Source organism: Cynocephalus volans, chromosome 17 (genome assembly GCF_027409185.1).
Source record: "Cynocephalus volans isolate mCynVol1 chromosome 17, mCynVol1.pri, whole genome shotgun sequence".
Lineage (NCBI taxonomy): Eukaryota > Metazoa > Chordata > Mammalia > Dermoptera > Cynocephalidae > Cynocephalus > Cynocephalus volans.
Genome location: NC_084476.1, coordinates 7925262 through 7947750, shown reverse-complemented (window position 1 = coordinate 7947750; position 22489 = coordinate 7925262). Strand labels below are relative to the sequence as shown.

At 36.9% G+C, this 22489-nt stretch overlaps 1 protein-coding gene across 5 annotated transcripts in view; it reads right to left on the bottom strand.

Moving 5' to 3' along the window:
- FNBP1 (formin binding protein 1) overlaps positions 1-22489 on the bottom strand; it is a 126740-nt gene that overhangs the window by 82662 nt on the left and 21589 nt on the right. For all 5 annotated transcript variants that reach the window (XM_063081787.1, XM_063081785.1, XM_063081786.1 and 2 more), the window contains exon 2: positions 62-177. In XM_063081787.1, the coding sequence (XP_062937857.1) occupies positions 62-177 (116 nt within the window). The remainder of the gene's footprint in view (positions 1-61; positions 178-22489) is intronic.

Here is a 22489-nt window from a genome sequence, read left to right as displayed (position 1 = left end):
AAATGAGAATGTTATCCTTACACCATTTTGCAGTTAACAATCTTTTTCAATATCAACTTACCTGAGTTGTTTCGCATAGCTGAGTTCAATCTCTGTCCTTTCCTTTACAAATTTGATGTATTTCTCAAGAATATCAATTCCCCACTGTGTGTGTTTTTCTAAGTTGTCAAACTGATCCTGTTTAAAAAAAAAGAGAGAGTTTACAGTCTTTCTCTGTGAGTAACATAATTTCAGCGAACAATTCTCTTAACAATATATTGCTACACAGAAAGTAGTGCAAATATTTTCCATGATTATACTTGGGTGCTTTTTTGTGGAGCAGTTTTAAATCAACATTACCAAATTTGGTTTGAAAACTGCCTGGAGTACTGAACTCTGACCCATTCATTCATGTTTCCTATTCCTTTTAGAAACATGGTTTTTGGAATTAATGTCCCACTGCAAAGGAAAATGTCTTTCCCAGATGCCAAAAACCGACAGGTGAAATACACACACGCGCACACGTGCACGCACACACACACACACACACACACAGCCATGCTATTAGCACCTTAACTGTTATCTCTAGGTAATCGTGCAAAACAGCTAATTAAACTGGGGACATGGAAGTAGGAGGAGAAAAGAGTTACAAGATTCTTCTTTCTTCAAATGAAGAACTCTCATAGACTTAATTCATTCAAACATATATCAAGCCCACACTGTATGCCAGGAACAGTGCTTGGAGCTGAGGAACCAAGATGAACAGCAGTACAGGCCTAACTTGCAGAACGTGGTTCCCAGTCTGGAAGAATGAGAAGGGGCAGGTATCTAGCAACAGCAAATACACAGGCATGTCCAGGACTGTTTGAGTACAAGGTTTGTCCTGATTGAGTACAAGGTGGGGTTGAGGTGGGGCAAAACAGAATGGGGGAGTGGGTGATGAGACTAGAGACAGTCCATGGCCAGATCACCCAAGACCTCAAACAACGAGCTAAGGAGCTTAGACTCTCCAGTAGGCACAAGTAGGTCTACAAGAGTGGCATGACCATAGATATACTTAGAATCATCACGGGACGGAAGTTAGGAGAATGTTCCAGTAGTCTAGATGAGAGAAAACAGGGGCAGAAGAGTTTTAGAGGCATTTAACAAATAGAATCAATTAGTCTTACTAACTGATTGGATGGATGAGGAGGCTGGGAAGGATACGAGAAACAGGGAGGACTCCAGAGTGGTTTTGCTTCCTGTGACTAGATAGATGGGAAGTCTGGGGTGAAAATGAAATGTAGTTTTGATATGGTGAATGAGGGACTGGTATGTCCAGAGGAGAGCTGGAAAAACAGATCTACTCAGAGCTCAAGGAGGGAGGCCAGTGAGCCGGTGGATCTGAAGCAACAGCCAAGGATCAGAGTGCCAAAGACGATTGCAACTCTGCATAGAATTAGTAGAGGGGCTGGCCCAGGAAGGGGAGCCCAGATAGGACAATAGAAGTGAGCCAGAGAGAGCATTAGCACATCACTGGAAAGAGAGAATTTCAAGTGAGGCAAAGATGGATGGTTTGCTCTCTCCTGAGAAGAAACAGGGACAGTGGATGAAGGTTCTAGCCCCCGCAATGGGACTTCACAGAAACAGGCCACGAAACAACCCAAAGTTTTAGTCATTTGCCTATAGGATGCAGATACAGTCTCTGCCAAATTTCACAAATCAGTCATGAGGATCATGCAAAATGGGGAAATGCCAAATCGAATATAAAAACACAAAGCTACTATTTAATCCTAGCACATGTATGTGCAATCTAACAGTACACATTCAGTGTCATACTTCAGGCTGTTGTTTTTAACCACTTAATTGAGGTATGGCTGATATAAAAAAGTTGTACATATTTAATGTATACAACTTGATGAGTTTGGAGATAAGGATACACCACCAATCACCACAGTCTACCCCATAAATATATTTGTCACCTCCAAAAGTTTCCTCTCACCCTTTTATTATTTTTTGTGTGTGATATGAACACTTAAAATACCCTCTTTGCAAAGTATGTAATACAGTATTGTTAACTGTAGGCAACATGCTGTACATTCAGCTTGTTTTGCAAATCTAGCATTTTAAATCCAGCATCAATTTTAAGTCTGTCATTGTGCTTTGACTCTATTTTTCATTCAAAGCAGTGCAAACTGTAAAAGGGGTACATTTTCCATATAATCCAAACTTGGGAGCGGGTGGGTGGGCAGGCAAGTAACAGAATCAATAACACTTTCTCAAACTAGAGAAATCCTCTTCTGAAGAAAACTAATTTCCTTAATCTTACTGCCACCTAGGCCCACAGAACAATTGGAGAAACATCATCTTATGAAATTAAGGTCTTATTTTACTAAAATGTTTCTCTAATTGAAAATAATCACTGTAAAATCTTTATCTTTATAAGTTTTAATATTATCATAAAAATAAGGGACAAATATTTAAAGTTGTCATTGATTCTTGGTCCTCAATAATATATGCCACAACCCCCTGGATTCCATCTCAAGAAACACTGCTCAGAAGATTATTTATGTTATCTACAAAGACAAGGGTTGTCAAGCAAATCAGGAGTGTAAACAAGACTGTAGGTCTCTTTAAACTATTTGGGAGAACAAATATACAAACAATTCAAGTAAGGATTACAAATCATTCTTAGCAATTTAGAGCAAGTCTTCTTTAAAGCCCTCTGCTAAGCAGTAACCCTTTGTTGATCTAGCTTCATAGCAACTATATTTATTTTTTAAATGATAAACAACCCTCCCTCTATTTAAGAGCCCTCCCCTCTGTGTAATCCCCATCCTCTCCAAAGCCTTGGTTGTTTTCAGCAGTTAGAGGTGCTGCTTTGAAAACTTGCTAAGAACACACATATGCTCCTAGATTCTATGTGTCCTGTTAGCAATCTGACTACATACTTTTTCCTATTAGCTTGCAATTCTTTTTAGCCCTGATGTATACAATATAAACCAACAGCTTTTGATACCAAAGCCCATAAAAACAAAACAAAACCATCTACATTTGGGTTTTTTTTTGTCATTTTCTCGTGACCGGCACTCAGCCAGTGAGTGCACCGGTCAGCGGGAGTGTTGCCGCGCTCCCAGCGCAGCACTCTACCGAGTGCGCCACGGGCTCGGCCCAAAACCATCTACATTTGAATTGAGTTCACTTTAAAAATTACTGACCTCAAACCAACAATGTTTTCAATAAAGTTGTCTGTATTCAAGACCATTCTGCAAGCTATAATAAAGCACTTATGAAAATGACAGGGTCCGAGTAAGATAGAAGATAATAATGAAAACTTTTTGCAGTAACAAATAAATTAGTGCTTGCTTGCTCCTATGGCACAGCTCTTTTTATACTACATAAGTTGCCTCTGGTGATGCCACACTACTCTTGCTGTCACATGGATCACTGCAGCATGGACGTTTTTGACAATAGCTAAAAGAAAATTCAAAACAGATGAAAAACTAATCAACCCACTTACATTCTTTACTAAAATGTGGAAAACTTAATGTAAAAAAATTCCAAATCCTAAAAAGACTCTTTTGTGAGCAAATATTATAAATGGTCCTCTAAAATATAGCCTTTGCAACTTTGGGGATGGTTCCATTATCAAAAATGTATCCCTTCCCGCTTGACGTCACAGGACAGTGGTTCTGAGGACCCCTTTGCCCTCTTACAAATCATTGAGGATCCCAAGTATTTACTCTATCAGATATTAAAAACGGAGAAATGTTTCTTAATATGTATTAATTCATTTAAAAAACAATAAATCCATTACATGTTAATGTAAATGGCATATTTTTTATTTTTAAAAACTGTGCTTTCCAAAGCAAAACAAAAAATAGTGGGAAGAGTGGCACTGTTTCACATTTTTGCAAATCTCTTTAATGTCTGGCTTAATAGAAGACAGCTGGAATCTCATAAATGCTTCTGCATTCAATCTACTGCAATTCCTTACTTTGGTTGAAGTATATGAAAAAAATACACACAAAAAAAATACAGCTTCATAGAGATATGTAGTTAGAAAACAGAGGAGTACTTCAATACCCTTCTTAGATAATTGTAAATATTCTTTGATACCACATCAAAACTTGACAAGTAGTAGTTTCTCAAAGGCTAATTGCAATATGAAATCTGAAACCATAGCAATGAACTTTCATACTTGGTTACAATAAAATCCACCATGCGTGATTGTACAACATCATTGGTTGGTCATTTAGAAAATATTATCTCACTGATATATGCTGATCTTTCAAGTGTTGGCAAGTTTCATTACAGAATATCAAAAAATCACATTTGTTTATATCACTACCCATCTCATCTTTTCTGATGAGTCTTTAAATATTCGGAAGCTGTCAAGCTCACAGTGGAAATACAAATTTCCCAAAATTCTAATCTTAAAAGCTAGAATTTTATCTCTGGCAACAAATATTATCAGTTGTTGAAGTGACAGGCTCACTTTATTCATTTTGGAGTAAATGTTTGCCAAATCCTCAAGAGTTTGTCAATCGTACTCTGAAGTAAAAATGATGTCCCCTGAAAAAAGCAGCTAGTTCTGCCTAGAACTCAATCAATCACATAAGTATTTTGGTATGCACTAAAGTGGTTTATGCATACTTCCTATCTTACCACACATGCTACTAAAAAGATGTATATTCAAGGGTCAAGATTTAATAAAATTAATAATCTTCACTGATTCATCAAGGACATTTTAAAATAAAACCAAAATTTTTGTAGTTACATTAGTAGCTAATGGTGAAGAATTCAGTAACTACCAGTGCAGTTTGGAGTCACAGCCCTGACTCCTGTGAAGGTGCCAGTAGTTTTACCCACCACTGCTTTTGCACCATCAGTGCGAATGTCAACACAGTGAAAAAGACAACCATTATGACAATAGTTCTGACATTGTGGACTCCATGAGAAGGTTTCAGGAACCTCCAGAGGTCCAAGGACCACACTTTAAAATTTTTATTTCAAAGCTGCACATTTCCAAGGATTAAGAAAGTCAGGTAACAACCTAATGGAAAATAATGTTTAATTTATAAGTGCACACTATATATACACACTCTCAACTATTAACTCTAAAATTATCAAGAGAACTGCAAATGAATGTTTCCAGGTAGCTGGTTACAACCTGATGGTACCTTTCAAGAACATCCCTAAAGCCCTCTCACCTTGATTTCACACTGCTCTTTGATTCAAACCAACCAAAGGTTTGTGCCAGGAGCTTTCAGCTATGAGAGACTGAATAAGCTGAAAAGACTGAAAAAGAAAAGTACAATTATGTAGTTGCTGATTTTATAATTATTTTCAGGTCTGGTTTTATGTACTATACAGTGATTATAGTCCTTTACACACTGAAGATTGAATAAGTATGACCATATTACCGGTCTTCTTCCATCTGTGCTATGTAGACTTCTAATTTAGGATACTCTAATTTTTATTTTTATTTTTTTTATTTTTTATTTTTTTTTAATTTTATTTTGTCGATATACATTGTGGCTGATTATTGCTCCCCATCACCAAAACCTCCCTCCCTTCTCCCTCCCCCCCTCCCCCCCAACAATGTCCTTTCTGTTTGCTTGTCGTATCAACTTCAAATAATTGTGGTTGTTATATCTTCTTCCCCCCCCCCCGGTTTGTGTGTGTGTGTGTGTGTGTGTGTGTGAATTTATATATTAATTTTTAGCTCCCACCAATAAGTGAGAACATGTGGTATTTCTCTTTCTGTGCCTGACTTGTTTCACTTAATATAATTCTCTCAAGATCCATCCATGGCAGTACTTCATTCGTTTTTATAGCTGAGTAGTATTCCATTGTGTAGATGTACCACATTTTCCGTATCCACTCATCCGATGATGGGCATTTGGGCTGGTTCCAACTCTTGGCTATTGTAAAGAGTGCTGCGATAAACATTGGGAAACAGGTATACCTTCGACTTGATGATTTCCATTCCTCTGGGTATATTCCCAACAGTGGGATAGCTGGGTCGTATGGTAGATCTATCTGCAATTGTTTGAGGAACCTCCATACCATTTTCCATAGAGGCTGCACCATTTTGCAGTCCCACCAACAATGTATGAGAGTTCCTTTTTCTCCGCAGCCTCGCCAGCATTTATCGTTCATAGTCTTTTGGATTTTAGCCATCCTAACTGGGGTTAGATGGTATCTCAATGTGGTTTTGATTTGCATTTCCCGGATGCTGAGTGATGTTGAGCACTTTTTCATATGTCTGTTAGCCATTTGTATATCTTCCTTAGATAAATGCCTACTTAGCTCTTTTGCCCATTTTTTAATTGGGTTGCTTGTTTTCTTCTTGTACAGTTGTTTGAGTTCCTTATATATTCTGGATATTAATCCTTTGTCAGATATATATTTTGCAAATATTTTCTCCCACTCTGTTGGTTGTCTTTTAACTCTTTTAATTGTTTCTTTTGCTGTGCAGAAGCTTTTTAGTTTGATATAATCCCAATTGTTTATTTTTCCTTTGGTTGCCCGTGCTTTTGGGGTCGTATTCATGAAGTCTGTGCCCAGTCCTATTTCCTGAAGTGTTTCTCCTATGTTTTCTTTAAGAAGTTTTATTGTTTCAGGGTGTATATTTAAATCCTTAATCCATTTTGAGTTGATTTTAGTATACGGCGAGAGGTATGGATCTAGTTTCATTCTCCTGCATATGGATATCCAGTTATCCCAGCACCATTTGCTGAAGAGGCAGTCCCTTCCCCAGTGAATAGGCTTGGTGCCTTTGTCAAAGATCAGCTGACAGTAAGTGTGTGGGTTGATTTCTGGATTCTCTATTCTATTCCATTGGTCAGTGTGTCTGTTTTTATGCCAGTACCATACTGTTTTGGTTATTATAGCTTTGTAGTATAGCTTAAAGTCAGGTAGTGTTATGCCTCCAGCTTTATTTTTTTTGCTCAGCATTGCTTTGGCTATGCGTGGTCTTTTATTGTTCCATATAAATGTCTGGATAGTTTTTTCCATTTCTGAGAAAAATGTCTTTGGAATTTTGATGGGGATTGCATTGAATTTGTATATCACTTTGGGTAGTATGGACATTTTCACTATGTTGATTCTTCCAATCCAAGAGCATGGGATATCTTTCCATCTTCTTGTATCCTCTCTAATTTCTCTCAGCAGTGGTTTGTAGTTCTCATTATAGAGATTTTTCACCTCCTTGGTTAACTCAATTCCTAAGTATTTTATTTTTTTGGTGGCTAATGTAAATGCGCAGGCTTTCTTGATTTCTCTTTCTGCATGTTCACTATTGGAGAAAAGAAATGCTACTGATTTTTGTGTGTTGATTTTGTATCCTGTTACTGTGCTAAAATCATTTATCAATTCCAGCAGTTTTTTTTGTAGAGGTTTTAGGCTGTTCGATATATAGGATCATGTCATCTGCAAACAGGGACAGTTTGACTTCATCTTTTCCAATCTGAATGCCCTTTATTTCCTTCTCTTCTCTGATTGCTCTGGCTAGTACTTCCAACACTATGTTGAATAGGAGTGGTGAGAGTGGGCATCCTTGTCTAGTTCCTGTTCTTAAAGGAATAGCTTTCAGCTTTTCCCCATTCAGGATGATATTGGCTGTGGGTTTGGCATATATGGCTTTAATTATGTTGAGATACTTTCCCTCTATACCTAACTTATAGAGGGTCTTTGTCATGAATGAGTGCTGAACTTTATCAAATGCTTTTTCAGCATCTATAGAGATGATCATATGGTCCTTGTGTTTGAGTTTATTAATATGGTAGGATACTCTAATTTTTGATAAGGTCTCTTTTCTAAGGACTTGGGCACTTTGAGAAGCAGACCTTAAATGGCTCTATTTAAACAGAATCCCTTAGGATAACATTACTGGCATTAACTACCTCTTATCTTTGAGAGAAAGTGTCAGTGGTATTGATTTACCCAAAGACTAACTGTAAGAAAACCTCCATTTAAGAAGTCAATTTGGTTCTGACTATTAAAACAGCTGTACATACATACAGAAACAAAAAAACGTTTAAAAACTTTACAAAAACGTGTCATCACAAATAGCACCTGAAATTATACTTTTCCAGATTTTAACTAAGATTTAAATTAATTTCCACAAATTGTGAATTTTTCTCATACATTATGTTAAAAGCAGAAATACCCAAATATATTTTTAATTCTAAAAGTGCCAAACCTTGAAGTGATGAAAAATTGTAACTCAAGTAACCTCATTGTTTACCCACAGAAAAAATAGATAAAATGTGAAAGGCAGAAGTAGGTCTATTTCAAGGAGCACAGATACCCTATGTTTTGGCAATACAAGTAGATACAGATTACATAAAATCATATATTCATCTGCTGTTTCTGAAATTGGTTGTTGTGTTAGGGTTGTGTGCTGTCTGGGTTGAAAATGCCTGGTAAAGCAGGAACCTGTGATGTAATTGACAAAATAGAGACTCCAACATCAGTGTCACAGTTGAGCAGTCAAGTTAACACAACAGATTTTAATTAAAAAGGGAAAGCACAGAAAATGAAAGGCCTTACTGAATTCAGAATCCTTTAAAATGCAATTCTACAACTTGCCATTAAAACAGGTATAAATTCAGGCTTATTTGCTGTAATCAGCCATAAATCTGTTTTTGTGTTGTGAAAGTGAAAATACGAAGGAATTATTGTATGTTCATGGCTCTTTCCCGCTGCTGCAGTCTAACCACAATAGATAAGAATGTATGCAAACACAAGATGAAAGTATGTATACGGGTTAAAAAATAATTAAACAAACAAAAAACCTTAGCTGAAGTTTAAGAGGCAACAGCACACAGATGAAGTTAGTAATAGAAAGAAAGTGGAAAGACAGAACACAAAAAGTTGCACTTTCGTGTTTTTGTAACAATAATTATATTGTGTAAAAGGGCAATAAGGAGGCAGATACTAGATGACAACAAACAGAAGGACACAGAAAGTGGAAGGCTCAGGGCTAATGAATGCAGGGACGCCCTAAGCCAAGTACAACACAATTTTACATTGCATCCTGAAATAAAAGGAGAGGAGAGAAATTATAACCTGTAGAAAAAGCACCAAAATTTTGACTATGCTGGAGTCCTAGAAGATGAGATTTGGAGGGGAAACTGCTAGGGAATGTATTTCTTTAAGAAACTGCAATTAGCTTCCAGCCTCTTTCAAAGTTTTTAGAACACCTTAGTCACTTTTAGCTCCTCTCTCTGTTCCCCTGGATACAGTAAAAGCAACAAACAAACAAACAAACAAACACAAACATCTGTAACTGTCCCAAGCATCCTCAGTGAAGTGATGGTAAACAATAAGATTTTCAAGGGAAAAAAAAAAACCCAGATTAAAAAGTGCTTATTTTTCACTTAAAAAATACCCCCTAATTTAAAAAATATTTTAAAAATTACTCTTCCAGGGCTGGCCAGTTAGCTCAGAATGCAGTGCTATAAGGCCAAGGTCAAGGGTTCAGATCCCCTTCCTGGCCAGCTGCCAAAAAAACCCCAAACAATTACTCTTCCAGATAGATTGTCATCTTCAATAGAAAAGTATAAAGGATGATGAGGCTATAAAAATTAGTCTCAGAAGAATGGGTCTAACTTGTAATTGTGGCAGGCTAATCAGCTCTAATGAAGATAGAAATGAATCCCAGAAAGCAAAATCTTGCTCTTAATAATAAAAAATGCTCTATTTCATTGTGACAGAAAGCAAGAGGGGCTTAGTGAGTTGTGACTGTAAGATGCACACGTCTTTACGACAAATATTTATATCATTGGTGTCTGGCTTCAACCTGGAAATGGAATCTACTTGTTTATTTCCTGGTTTCTCTGCGTAGGCTGGACAATGAAGGCTGTCTACATATGAACTGGTCTCTTTCCTGAGCCTGCTCAGTCAGCAGGTGAGAAGGTTCGGTCGGCTTCTCGACCTCCAGCTGTCCTGCATCCATCCTGGAGAACTAACTGCCTCTCAAACAGCCCACACTATTTCCGCAAGTGATTCTCTCTCCCAGGAAACAAAGTTTAAAACCAACGATAAGGGGAAAAAAGAGGGAGACAAAGAGAGGGAAAAAAAAAAAAAAAAAAAAACCACACTAAATATCAGGAAGAACTTTGAAGGCAATCCAAAGTCTAGAGAAGAGCCAAGTATACAAGTTAAATTGTTTTCTTTTGTTTTTTGGTGGCTGGCCAGTATGGGGATCCGAACCCTTGACCTTGGTGTTATCCCCACCATGCTCTAACCAACAAAGCTAACCAGCCAGCCCCACAAGCTAAATTTTTAATGAGAAGAAAAAGCTAGATCTGTAAATTGTCGGGTTAGGCAATTGTATTGTTAGGCAATTCATAATTAAAGCCAAAACGTTTCATTATTTTATTTATACTAAGTTTCCATTTGTATTGTCAGGGCTAGGGCTTAGACCCTTCAAACCCTCTGTACAGACTGGGTCACAGACCCCCCATGCAGGTACATGCTAGGTAATTGGGAAAGATCCCAGGAGCCATTGGCAGAGGACAGGAGCAGAGTCCTCAGCAGTAGTAGCAGTGAGCTCTCGGGGCATCCAGGGACACTGGCAGAAACAGCCTCTAGCAGCAGCAGCGACCTCCCCTTGACCCCTGGGGGCATCCCATGGGTGGGGGAGGTGGCCCATGGATCAGAGCCACTCATCCTTTATACTTAAGTGCATAACCCAGGACACCTGGGTGCACATGCGCAATTACATTAGACAATAACCAAGGAACACCTGGGCGCACGTGCATATTTACATCAAATGCTTGGCAAGATTCTGAATATCTGAGGGGCCCTGACCATTTTCCTTCACTTTCCTTACATAAGTAAAGGTTAAGCAAACACATAAGCGATGTCCCTTTCTAAAAAAAGAAATCCAAATTGTCAACCCCACTGCCACAGGTGAGCATCTGACCCAACGACCCACATGACAGGATACACAGGACCAATCAAAAACTCCCTGGGAATAGGTGCTGAAGCTAAGAGGTAAAAACTAGTAAGTGGCAATTTTTGTCCATGTGTCATGCCAAATTCGGGAAAAAAATCACTAGTCTGCAGAGATGAACGGTAAAGAAGATGCAAGACATTACCCTGGGCATTCAAAATGGATGTACCTGTGAGCTTACCACTTCATTCAAGTCCTCTGAGATACTGGCCTGTTCTTCCAGCCCCTGGTTCTGTAAGATATCCCTTGGCTGACAATCCAGCAGCCAGCCCCCACCATCCCTTCTTCCCTTTGGCAGAGCACCTGTCCTACCTGTCCTATTACAAGATCATTTCACCCATCTCGCTTGCAGCTACGACATGGGCATGAGACATCATCCTGGCTAACGAGATGAGGGGATATCTATGAGACAGGCACTGAGAAAGGTTTTCCTCCACCAATGAACCTGTCCTCTTCACTCCTTGACTTTGTCATAGCTGCCGGTAATGATTGGAATTCCTGCAACCATGAGAAAGCATTGCTGATATGCTGGGAATGGCAGAGCCAAAAGATGGAAAGCACTGGGCTTTTTGATGATGTGTGCTAAGCACTGGAATTATAGTGGAAAATAGCAGAGTTTTAATGGGGGTTAAAATAAAAAGGCAGTTGGGGCATATAATTGTGGGATGCAAGCTAGATATGAGATTAAGGAAAGCCTTTCAGAGGAAGTGATTTCTAAACCAAGATGAGAATGGTAAGTAAATGTCAGCCAGGCAAAACAGGGTGAAGCTCCCGAAGGTGGAATGTGGACTCATTCCAGGCAGAAGGAAGGGAATGTGCCATGGCCTGAGGAGGGAAAGAATGTGGCAAGTTGAAGGAAGTGGAAGATATCCATGTACCTGGAGTCAGAAGATACTGGGAAAGGGCTAGATCAGTGAGGGTCACGGAGACCACAGCCAGGATGTCACTGGACTGGTGATTTCAGAATTGGTGGTGCGTGTTTGCCAACTAATACAATCCCTTTTTCTGAGACTGCTATGTGAGTGACAGCCTGTGTTTTTAAATTATTTAATGAGGTTTAAAGATATAATCTATGATTCTGAAAAGAGGTTTTTTGTTTTGTTTTTACTATACGAAGCTCACTTTCTCATTAAACAAGAGAAACTGAATTTTTTAGAAAAATCAAAAGCCGTATAGACCAATATTTTCTTCCATTTAGGCCAATAATCCAGACCCAGCAGTTCTAAATTCCATCTTCCTAAACATTCCTGAGCAAGAGAGTATAACAAAAGAGCTTTGGACTTGGAGCCTGGACACTTGGGTTCGAATTCTGACTCTAACAGTTATGTCATGTTACTTTGGGCAAGATTCTTCCTTTCCTTAAGCCTCAGTTTCCTCATCTGGAAAACGAGAAAAGTCTCCCCCTACCTCATACAGGTTCTTTAAAAAGAAATGACATAATGTACATAAATGTAAGATTTTGTTATTCAAGCTGTTAATATTATGAAATATAACTTATTTAGTTCCGTATTCCAAAAAAACAGCTGTTTCACAGTGACACTCTCAGAAGAGGAATAAAAATGAGAACATGGGCTTAACAGGAAGGAACAATCAGACACAAAGGCTGGAGTTTAAAATGACCTGTTGAGGTAAATACTAGAAGAGGGGTCATTATGGCTATCTTAATGCAGGCCCATGAAAATCCAAAATCAAAAATATCCTGAAAACCAAAAGCTCTTTCTAACTCATCTGGTGACAAAACTTACCTGAGTCTATTTGGTCTCTATTTATCCCACTTACTGTAATTATTCATACTTTTCAGGGCAGAAATATTGTTACATGATATATGACATATTTATCATAGTTTCTTTCTAAATTCTAAAATATTTGGAATTCCAAAACACATTTGACCCCAAAGATTTTGGATAATGGATTGTGGACCTAATTTAGGGAAATTAATTGCTCAATAAGACACAATAGTAAAAATAAAAAGTATAAGGATTGGAAAAGAACTACAGTGGTCATTACTCACAGATGATATAATTAACTATGTAGCATAGACAAAAAAACATATCCACTGATAAATTATTAGAACTAAGAGTTGAAAAGAGTTTAACAAGATTGCTGGATATAAAACTAATATATAGAATGCAATTGCTTTTCTCTATACAGAACATGAAATATTAAAAACAATATAGTTTACAAGAGCATGAAAAATTCGAAAGACAGAAAAAATCTTAAAAGATGCGCAGGAACTTCATGGAGAAAATTATAAAACTAAGACATCTGCTATGGTTTGAATGTATATGTCCCTTCAAAATTCATGTTGGAACAACCTCCAAGGTGACGGTATTAAGAGATAGGGCACTTGGGAGGTGATTAAACCATGAGGGCGCAGTCCTCATACGGGATAGATTAATGCCCTTACAAAAGAGGCTTCGGAGAGCTGCTTTTGCCCTTCTGTCCTTTCTGCCTTCTGAGGACACCTAGATGGCACCATCTACAAGGTCTGAGCCTTCGCCAGTCACTGAATCTGTTGGCACCGTGATCTTGAACTTCCCAGCCTCCAGACCATGAGAAATAAATTTCTGTTTTTTATAAATTACCAAGTTTCAGGTGCTTTGTGTTTTGTTTTTTTCTTTTTCTTTTTTTATTGTAATATAGTTGATTGTACATATCTCTGGGGTACAGAGTTGAATATCATTACCTGTGTGCAATACGTCACGCTCAAATCAGGATAATTAGTGTATTCATCATTATACAATGTAAATATTTTTTGACTTCAGGTATTTTATAGCAGCACAAATAGACTAAGATGACATTAAAGAAAACCAGCATAAATAGAGAAATATATCATGTTCATGGACTGGAAGGCTATATATTGTAAATATATTGGTTGTCTCCCAAATTACCTATAGATTCAATGCAGTGCCAATTAAAACCACGAAAAGATTTTTAGAGAACATAATTCTAAGGTTTAAATTGAGTTGCAAAGGTCAACTAATAGCCAAAACACTCTTGAAGAAGAACAGGGTATACCAGATACTGAGTTATTATAAAGTGTTAATTAAGAGGCTGTGCAGTATTGGCAAGGGACAGAAACACAGACAAATACAAAGAACAGAATGGCCAGGAACAGGTCTGTGAAAAAGACTCGATTTAGGATAGCAGTAGTCACATGGAAAAGATGCAGAGTTTAATGGCTAAGGCTCTGGGCTTTGGAGCTAGGATGATTTGGCTTAAATTTTGGCTCTTTGACATACCAGCTATGTCAGCTATGTCACATAGAGCAAGTTTTTTGTTGTTGTTGTTTGGTTGCTGGCCGGTATGGGGATCTAAACCCATGACCTTGGTGTTATAAGGCTGCGCTCTAACCAACTGAGCTAACCAACCAGCCATAGAGCAAGTTATTTAACCTCTCTGTGTTTTTTTTTTTAATCTCAAAAATGGAGATAAAAGCAAAATCTATTTGTAGAGTTGATATAAGGATTACATAAGTTATCTCATGCTCAGAACACTGCCTGGCAGGCACGTGGTGAGCCCTCAGTAGATGTTAATGTTGTCATCATCACCACCTCCATCACAGACCAACGGGGAAAGGACAGGCTGTTCAATAAAAGGCGCAGGGATAATTAATATCTAAATTATTGGATAAAAATGAAATGGAACTTCTATTTCTTACAATATTGAAAAAAAACAAAACAAAACTGATTCTAGGTAAATTAAAGACCTGAATGTAAAAGGTAAGACTATAATACTTTCAGGAGACAATATAGGATAATATTTTTCTGATCTTGAGGTAGGAAATAATTTTTAAACAGGACACCAAAAGCATGCACCATTATGAAAAAATTGATAAATTTGACCATATAAAAACTAAAAACTTCTGTTGGTGAAAAGATACTACAAGGAAAGTAAAAAGATAAAGTACTAACTGGGAGAAGGTATTTGTAGGATCAACAGAGGACTGATATGTAGACTATAGAAAGAACTTCTTCAAATCAATTGTTTTAAAAGCAGTCAAATAACCCAATGGGAAAATGGGCAAAAATAATGAATAAGAATTTTAAGCAATAAATAATATTTTGCTTTGTTAGTAATCAAGGAAATACATATTAAAACCCCAATGAAATACCATTTCACATCCACCTGTCTGGCAAAAATTTTAAATCATAAAACATCAAATGTTAGCAAGGGTGGAGTAGAATAGAATACTCAGACACTGCTGCAGACCTTAGAAAACAGATTGGTTTTACCTAGTAAAGGTGAACCTGTGCCCCTTGTATGATGACCCAGCAATTTCTGTAGGTATATATCATAAGGTTTTGGACCTACACAATAAACTCTTGCTCATGTGCACCAAGAGAAATGCATAGCAGCATAATTCATAGCAGCAAAATACTGGAAACAACCCAACTGTCTGTCCATTTGATTCCATTTATATAAAGTCCCAAAACAGGCAAAATGAAACAATGTAGTTTTTACCAATACATTCATAAGTGATGAAAAACTATAAAGAAAAACAAAAGAATATTTTTAATACAAAATTGTGCATAACACTTGATTAGGATGAAGAGCCTGAGAGGCAGATGTGATCAGAAAGGGACCACAGGGAGGTTGTGGAGTAATGTTCTGTTTCTTTGCCTGGGTAGCATGTACATGGGTGTTCATTTACTGCTATTTTTGTACACATCTTTCCATACATACACATTTTCATACATTCTTTTGTAACATGCCATAATTATTTGTTAGTTTACAATTGGGTTCATGGGAAAATCTTTAGGATAAGAGAAACTTAAGATTACTTGAACCCCTGCCAACTGGAGATCAAAAATAAAGATAAAACATTTATGAAAGAAAAGTCAATAAAAAAATCTATTACATAAAGTATTGAACTATTACTTTTTCCTTGATTGATGTATTTCCTATTTTTTTCCCATCAAAAATATAAAATGATCTTCAGAAAATGGGCACCATTTAATATCCAAGTATGGATTGATTATTGATTGCAAAAAAGACTTCACACTTAGGTAAAAAAAAAAATCTATTTAAAAAATCCAGGACTACTATTATCTAAAATATATTTTTCATATACCACCATAGAAATATAATAGATAACAAGTAAAAATGTTCATGAAAGTTATGAGAACAGAAAATATTACAGTAAGTAACATATACTGTTTCTACTCTATGCCAAAAATATATCATCCATCCAACAAATATTTTATTGAGTACCTACTATGTGCCAAACACTATTTTAGGAACTGAGGACATAGAAGTAAAGAGAAGACACCAATTCCCAATTGTCGTGGAGCTTACACTCTAGTAGATCTTTACTGTATGAAGCTATAAGGAAATCTCAGAAATATTAATTCAAAATAAATTTGTTTACATTCCCAAAAAGAGAACTACTAGGTCTCTGAATATGAACATCTTAACCCCCTTGATACCTATTAGCAGGAGTGACCGGCATGACAGTAAAAATATTTAACAATCAAGTATCAACAGACTCCCCATCCAATCAGAACACAGCCAGCTGTTCTGGGGCATCCTGGCTAAAAATCCACCCTTGCCTACTGCCCAAGTCTTTCTACAAAAGTGAACCAATTACACACCCACCAACAGTGAACAAGGATCTCTACCTTGCCGGACCCTGGCCAGAATTGAAAACTACCATTCTCCAAAAAAATACCCCCATCAAACAAAAAAAGGCACTTTGCTTATTTGGCACACAAACTGCTTTATTGTGCATTTATTTGATTATTTATGAAATTAACCTTTTTAGACATGTTCATTAGCCTTTGAAATTTCTCCTGTAACTGTTCTCTTAATCTTTGTTCATTTATCTATTAGAAACTTTGTATTTATCTTTTTTTACATAAACTCTTCATACACGAAGATAATTAACTAACATTTTGAATAAATGTTTTTCTTAGTTTGATTTAAAATTTTATTTATTATTATTATAGACTGAATATTTATGTCCCCCTAAAATTCATATGTTGAAACCTAATCCCCAATGTGGTGGTATTTGAAGGTGGGCCTTTGGGAGGTGATTATGTCATGAGGGTGGGGCCCTCATGAATGGGATTAGTGCCCTTATATAACAGAGACTCCAGAGAGCTCCCCTCCCCCATGTGAGGCTATAGTGAGAAGACAGCTGTCTATGAACCAGAAAGTGGGTCCTCAATAGACACTGAATCTGCTGGTCCCTTAGTCTTGGACCTCCCAGCCTCCAGAACTGTGAGCAATAAATTTCTGTTGTTTATAAGCCACCCAGTTCATGGTGTTCTCTTATAGCAGCTGAACAGACTAAGACTATTATATTTTTTGACATAAAAAAACATAAATATGTGGTGACCTCAGGGGATTAGAATTGTGAAGTTTCCTCATCCCATTTTACACTTCTCTATGTGTTCCACACTTTCTTCAAGGAATATTTTTGTGATTATCAATGTAGTACAATACTAATTTAACTCATGACTTATTATTTTAAGGACAACTAAGGAACTAACATAAGGGAATATCTATTAATGGAAATAATGTCTACCTTCATTTTACTGTATTACCATTTCTTTCTAGTAATTCATGATAAAATAGCATAAATACTGCCATTTTATTCAAGCTTGAAATTTCTACTAAAAGGAAAAATGTCCTACTGAAATATCATTTAACATTAAGTAGAAACTCAGGATTCATTTTCCACGGTCTTTTCCTCTAGATTTTAAAATCTACTGCCAATGCTGCCACCTTTGTGACCCTCCATTTACTACCAGGTGCTCCTGGCACCTACTGTTCATGTGGTTCTAATACAGTTATTTCTTTTGCTGTGTCCGATTCACCACATCCTGCGCCATCAGTCAAGACTGACACTGCACATACCACCCTGGGTGTCCTTTGATTAATATTTGCTGAATGCATAAATGAGTCAATGGAAACCTCTGCTACTGAGTTCCTTCTAGACCCCAGTTGGAGTCAGTTTTGTTCACATACGTAGTTTATTATTCTAGGTTTCAGTGTGCCAGCCACTCCGCAAGGTGCTGTGAACAACAGACGAGTACTCTCGTGGAGCTTTTTAAAATGTTATTTATGGGGGCTGGCTGGTTAGCTCAGTTGGATAGACTGTAGTGCTGATAATACCTAGGTCCAGGGTCTAATCCCTGTGCAGGCCAGCTGCAAAAAAGTAAAAAAAAGAAAAAATTATTTATGAAGAGCACGCAATAACATGAGAATTTTCCATATATAAGATAAGTCTTTTTTTTTTTTTTAACTTCAGTCACATCAAGTCCCTGAGATTGGGTGCATAAAAGTTTTAAAAAAAAATCTCTAGCACTGGCTGCCTTCCCTAAGCTGTTGTTAAAGAATGTGTGATATATAAGTGTTTATATACCTATAAACCTAGCAGAAGTGTTTTCTTTCCATTAGTTATACATGGATAGTCCCGCTTAATAACTGAAACTATTCAGGTTTTAAGAATAAACATTAACAGACATCTCAAAGAAATCCCTACGTTTGACTCCGTTTTTGAGTGGTTGTAAATTGTTTCTAGCTTCATCTTACTTCAATGTTTTGAACTCCTATTTCTGTGTTGCAAATTTCTTTTGGGCAAATGCTAATATAACCAACACACAAATACTATGCTTTAAAAACAGACCACATCCAGCCACCAAAAATAAAACATAAAAAGGTAAATTAAATAAATAGATAAATAAAACAGACCAAAATGAGAATACTGAAATTCTACTGATACTGTTTATTGACTCTTGGTATCCATTCTCACCTCTTTTAAGTTTCTACTTTATCATAAGAGCTGAAAGCCTAAAAACAGCATTTCTCAGGCTCTTATATTTAGATCTGGGTTTGGGTTTTCTAAGCAGGATGGGCTCTCACAAGATCTGGAAGGCAAAAATGAGGCAGTGAAAAAAAGAAAAAAAAAAAAAAAGTACCACCCTGGTAGAGCTACTGGGCCATAAAATGAGATAATGTAAGTAAAGTGCTTAAAACTGGCCCCAGCTACATAAATAGCTATTATTACTGACAAGTAAACATCATAGCAGTATCACAATACAAGCCAAATGATTAACATTTGTACCGTAAAAGAATAAGTAAAACCATCTTTATAACTAGGTTCCGTTTCAGTAAGGAATCCCACACTGCGGTGGTTGTGGCCAAAGCTCTGAGTCTAAGAACAGAATGCCCTGTGGTCCAGGGATATTTGACAGAACCATAGGAAACCCCTAATTGACAGGGAAGTGCCCATATTTCAGAAATTCTTCAAAGCATTATGCCAATACAAGGGATTTTATTGGTCTGGGAGGTGCTTACAAGTTGGTGGTCAATGTAACTGCCTACAGCTTTTGGAAGAGGTGCTAATGGTTTAATTCCATAATATCTTATTTTGCTGTCAATATAAATTAGACTAGTCTTTTTCCTTTTTCTGCAAATACAAGGAAAGATTTTGTAAGAGTGTTTGAAATCGACATCACCTATGCTGAGCTCTCAGTCTCTTGAGTGCATTATTCAAGTCATGGATAATAATAATAATAATAATAATAATAATAATAATAATAATAATAATAATAATAATAAATAATAATAATAATAATAGCTACCACTTCTAGTGTCCTTAGTATGTGCCAGGCTCTGCTCCAAGCAACTTAAATATTTTATTTAATCCTCACAACCATCCTACGAAATAGACACTATTAATATGCCCTTACTTGAGATGGGTAAAGTGAGGTATAGAAAAGTTAAAGGACTTGCTGAAGGTCACACAACTATTAACCGGAAGAGATGAGAACTGAACCCAGAGCTCTAGAGTTTTGCGCTTAACCAATATGCTTAAGATGATCTTTGCTCTCGATTTCTTCTACTATTGGTTGTCCACATTCAGCTAGGCTCATTATGAACTTTACATCTTTTTGCCCCCATAAACAATCCCATAGCAGAATCAGTACTATGTCCATTTTTTGACATAAGGGCACAGAGCAAGGTATAAGTGGTAGAATTGCAACGTGAACCCAGCTGGGATTCCAAAGTCTATAATTTTAGCCTCTACAGAGAAGGAAAAAAAGTCAGAAAACATTCATGAAAAGAAGTTGCTAAGAGCTAAAGACTCATCTGCTCTGCTGGGGGGTGGGATGGTATTTTGTGGTAGTCACTGGAGTAAAAAGTCTACTAACCATTATGGATTAAGTGGGTGTGTCTATTTGAACATCTTAAATGGAGAGGAGGGAACCCAATCATAAGAATAGTAGTATATTCCTGAATATTCAACTTTAAAGTTTTGTTTGTTTGTTTGTTTGTTTTGTCTTCTTCGTGACCGGCACTCAGCCAGTGAGTGCACCGGCCAGCTTATACAGCCTATATAGGATCCGAACCCGCAGCGGGAGCGTCGTCTCACTCCCAGCGCAGCATTCTCCTGAGTGCACCACGGGCTCGGCCCTCAACTTTAAAGTTTAATGCAAATTCTAAAATGTAAAATTTTAAATGTCTACTATAGTTATCTCACAAAATATTAAAACAAAATTACTGGCCAAGATCAAGGGTTCAGATCCCCATACCAGTCAGCTATCCAAAAAAAAAAAAAAGGATTACATTTTTTCTATGTCCTTCAGGTAATGCAATGCAAATTTCCATATCATTTTAAACCTACATTTATTCTAGGTAAAGGGAATAAATTCCAAGGATACGAAAAGAGGTTGCCTTATAATAAATAACACCCAATGGTACTACAAATAGCAATGAAAACAATAGTCGTTAACAAAGTTATTAACCTTGTTCTTCTCATCTCAGTCACCAAAAGCACCTCCAACATAGAATTTTGCTTGAAAAATTGTTTACTTATTAAAAATAAATATGAATAGAAATGCATTCCAAGTGAGAAGACCATAGACTCATTATTGTAATATAACACTATTATGAATTTGAGCTTTTTAATATTTCTGAAAACACACCTTTCTCTTTCATACAAAGAGAAAATATTTAACTCATAAATGGAATCATCAGAAAGAGCTGATTTTATGAAATCATACATCAGTAAAACATTATCCCCTGGGAAAAAAATATGTCATTTGAAAAGGCAGGGGGAAAAAATATCAATGCAGATTCTTTTAAGTTTAAAATAAGAAACTGTACACAATTTTTTTCCTTTGCAATAGCAAATTGCTCCAACAACATATCCAAGGAGACTCAAGATCTTTATACCTAAAGACCTTAGTTACTGCACTGATTTGTTTTTAATTTTTTAATTAATAGACAATATTTTTAGAGCAGTTTCAGGTTTACAGAAAAATTGAGCAGAAAGTACAGGATTCCCATATACTTCTCCACCCCCCGACCCCCCCAGTTTCTGCCATTATTAACTTCTTGCACTAGTGTGATGAATCTGTTACAATTGATAATCTAACATTGACACATTATTAACTAAAGTCCACAGTTCACATTACAGTTCACTTTGCTTTGTCTTAGTGCTATACAGTTCTATGGGTTTTCCCAAATTGATAATACGCATCTACCATCATAGTATCATACAGAATCATTTCGTTGCCCTAAAAATCCCCTGTGCTCCATTTACTCATCTCTTCCTCTCCTCCTTGCCCCCCACCCCCCAACCACTGATCTTTTTACTGTCTCTATAGTTTTGCCTTTTCCAGAATGTCATGTAGTTGGGATGACAGGCTTTTTGGACTGGTTTTTTCACTTAGCAGTATGCATTTAAGGTTCTTCCACGTCTTTTCATGGCTTGATAGCTCAATTTCATTTTATTGCTGATTAATATTCCACTGTCTGGATGTAACACAGTTTGTTTATCCATTCACCCACTGAAGGACATCTTGGTTGCTTCTGAATTTTGGCAATTATGAACAAAGCTGCTATAAACATCCATGTGCAGGTCTGCACTGATATTTTACTTTCTTTTTCTTTTTTTGGCAGCTGGTTAATATGGGAATCCAGACCCTTGACCTTGGTGTTATAACACCGTGCCCTGACTAACTGTGCTAACCGGCTAGCCCTGATATTTCTGATATTTTACCTACAAAACAATAAGTTATTTTTTATTCCTGAGATTGTCCTCTTTATGTCTTTATTTTTAAAAAGGAACGTTGGCTGGCTGGTTGGCTCATAGGTTAGAGCACAGCCTTATAACCCCAAGGTCATGAGTTCGGATCCCTACACCAGCTAGCCGCCAAAAAACATAAAAAGAAACATTGATAAAATGATTATAGTACTACTTAAAAAGCCCAGACCCTACAGGAAAGTCAGGATTTCCTCAAACTAAAAAATTGTTCTTTTGGATGGCTCTCTCAGCACTATTAAGCATTTATAAGAAATGTTAATGAACAAAAAGGTCATGTAGCCTTCATTTAAGAATTATGAATAATTTAATGTGTGGTAACTTGCATGCCGTGTAATTTTTTTTTTCTGGCAGTATTTGTAGAGATAGCAAAAACTAGCAAGACAACATTCACTTCTCCAGGGAAGTCTCTTAGAACTCCCTGGCCTTAGTCAGCTCCTCCATATATGGTCTCAAAATATCACGCACCTTTCTTTTGTGGCATATCCACGTTTATCTGTGTAGTT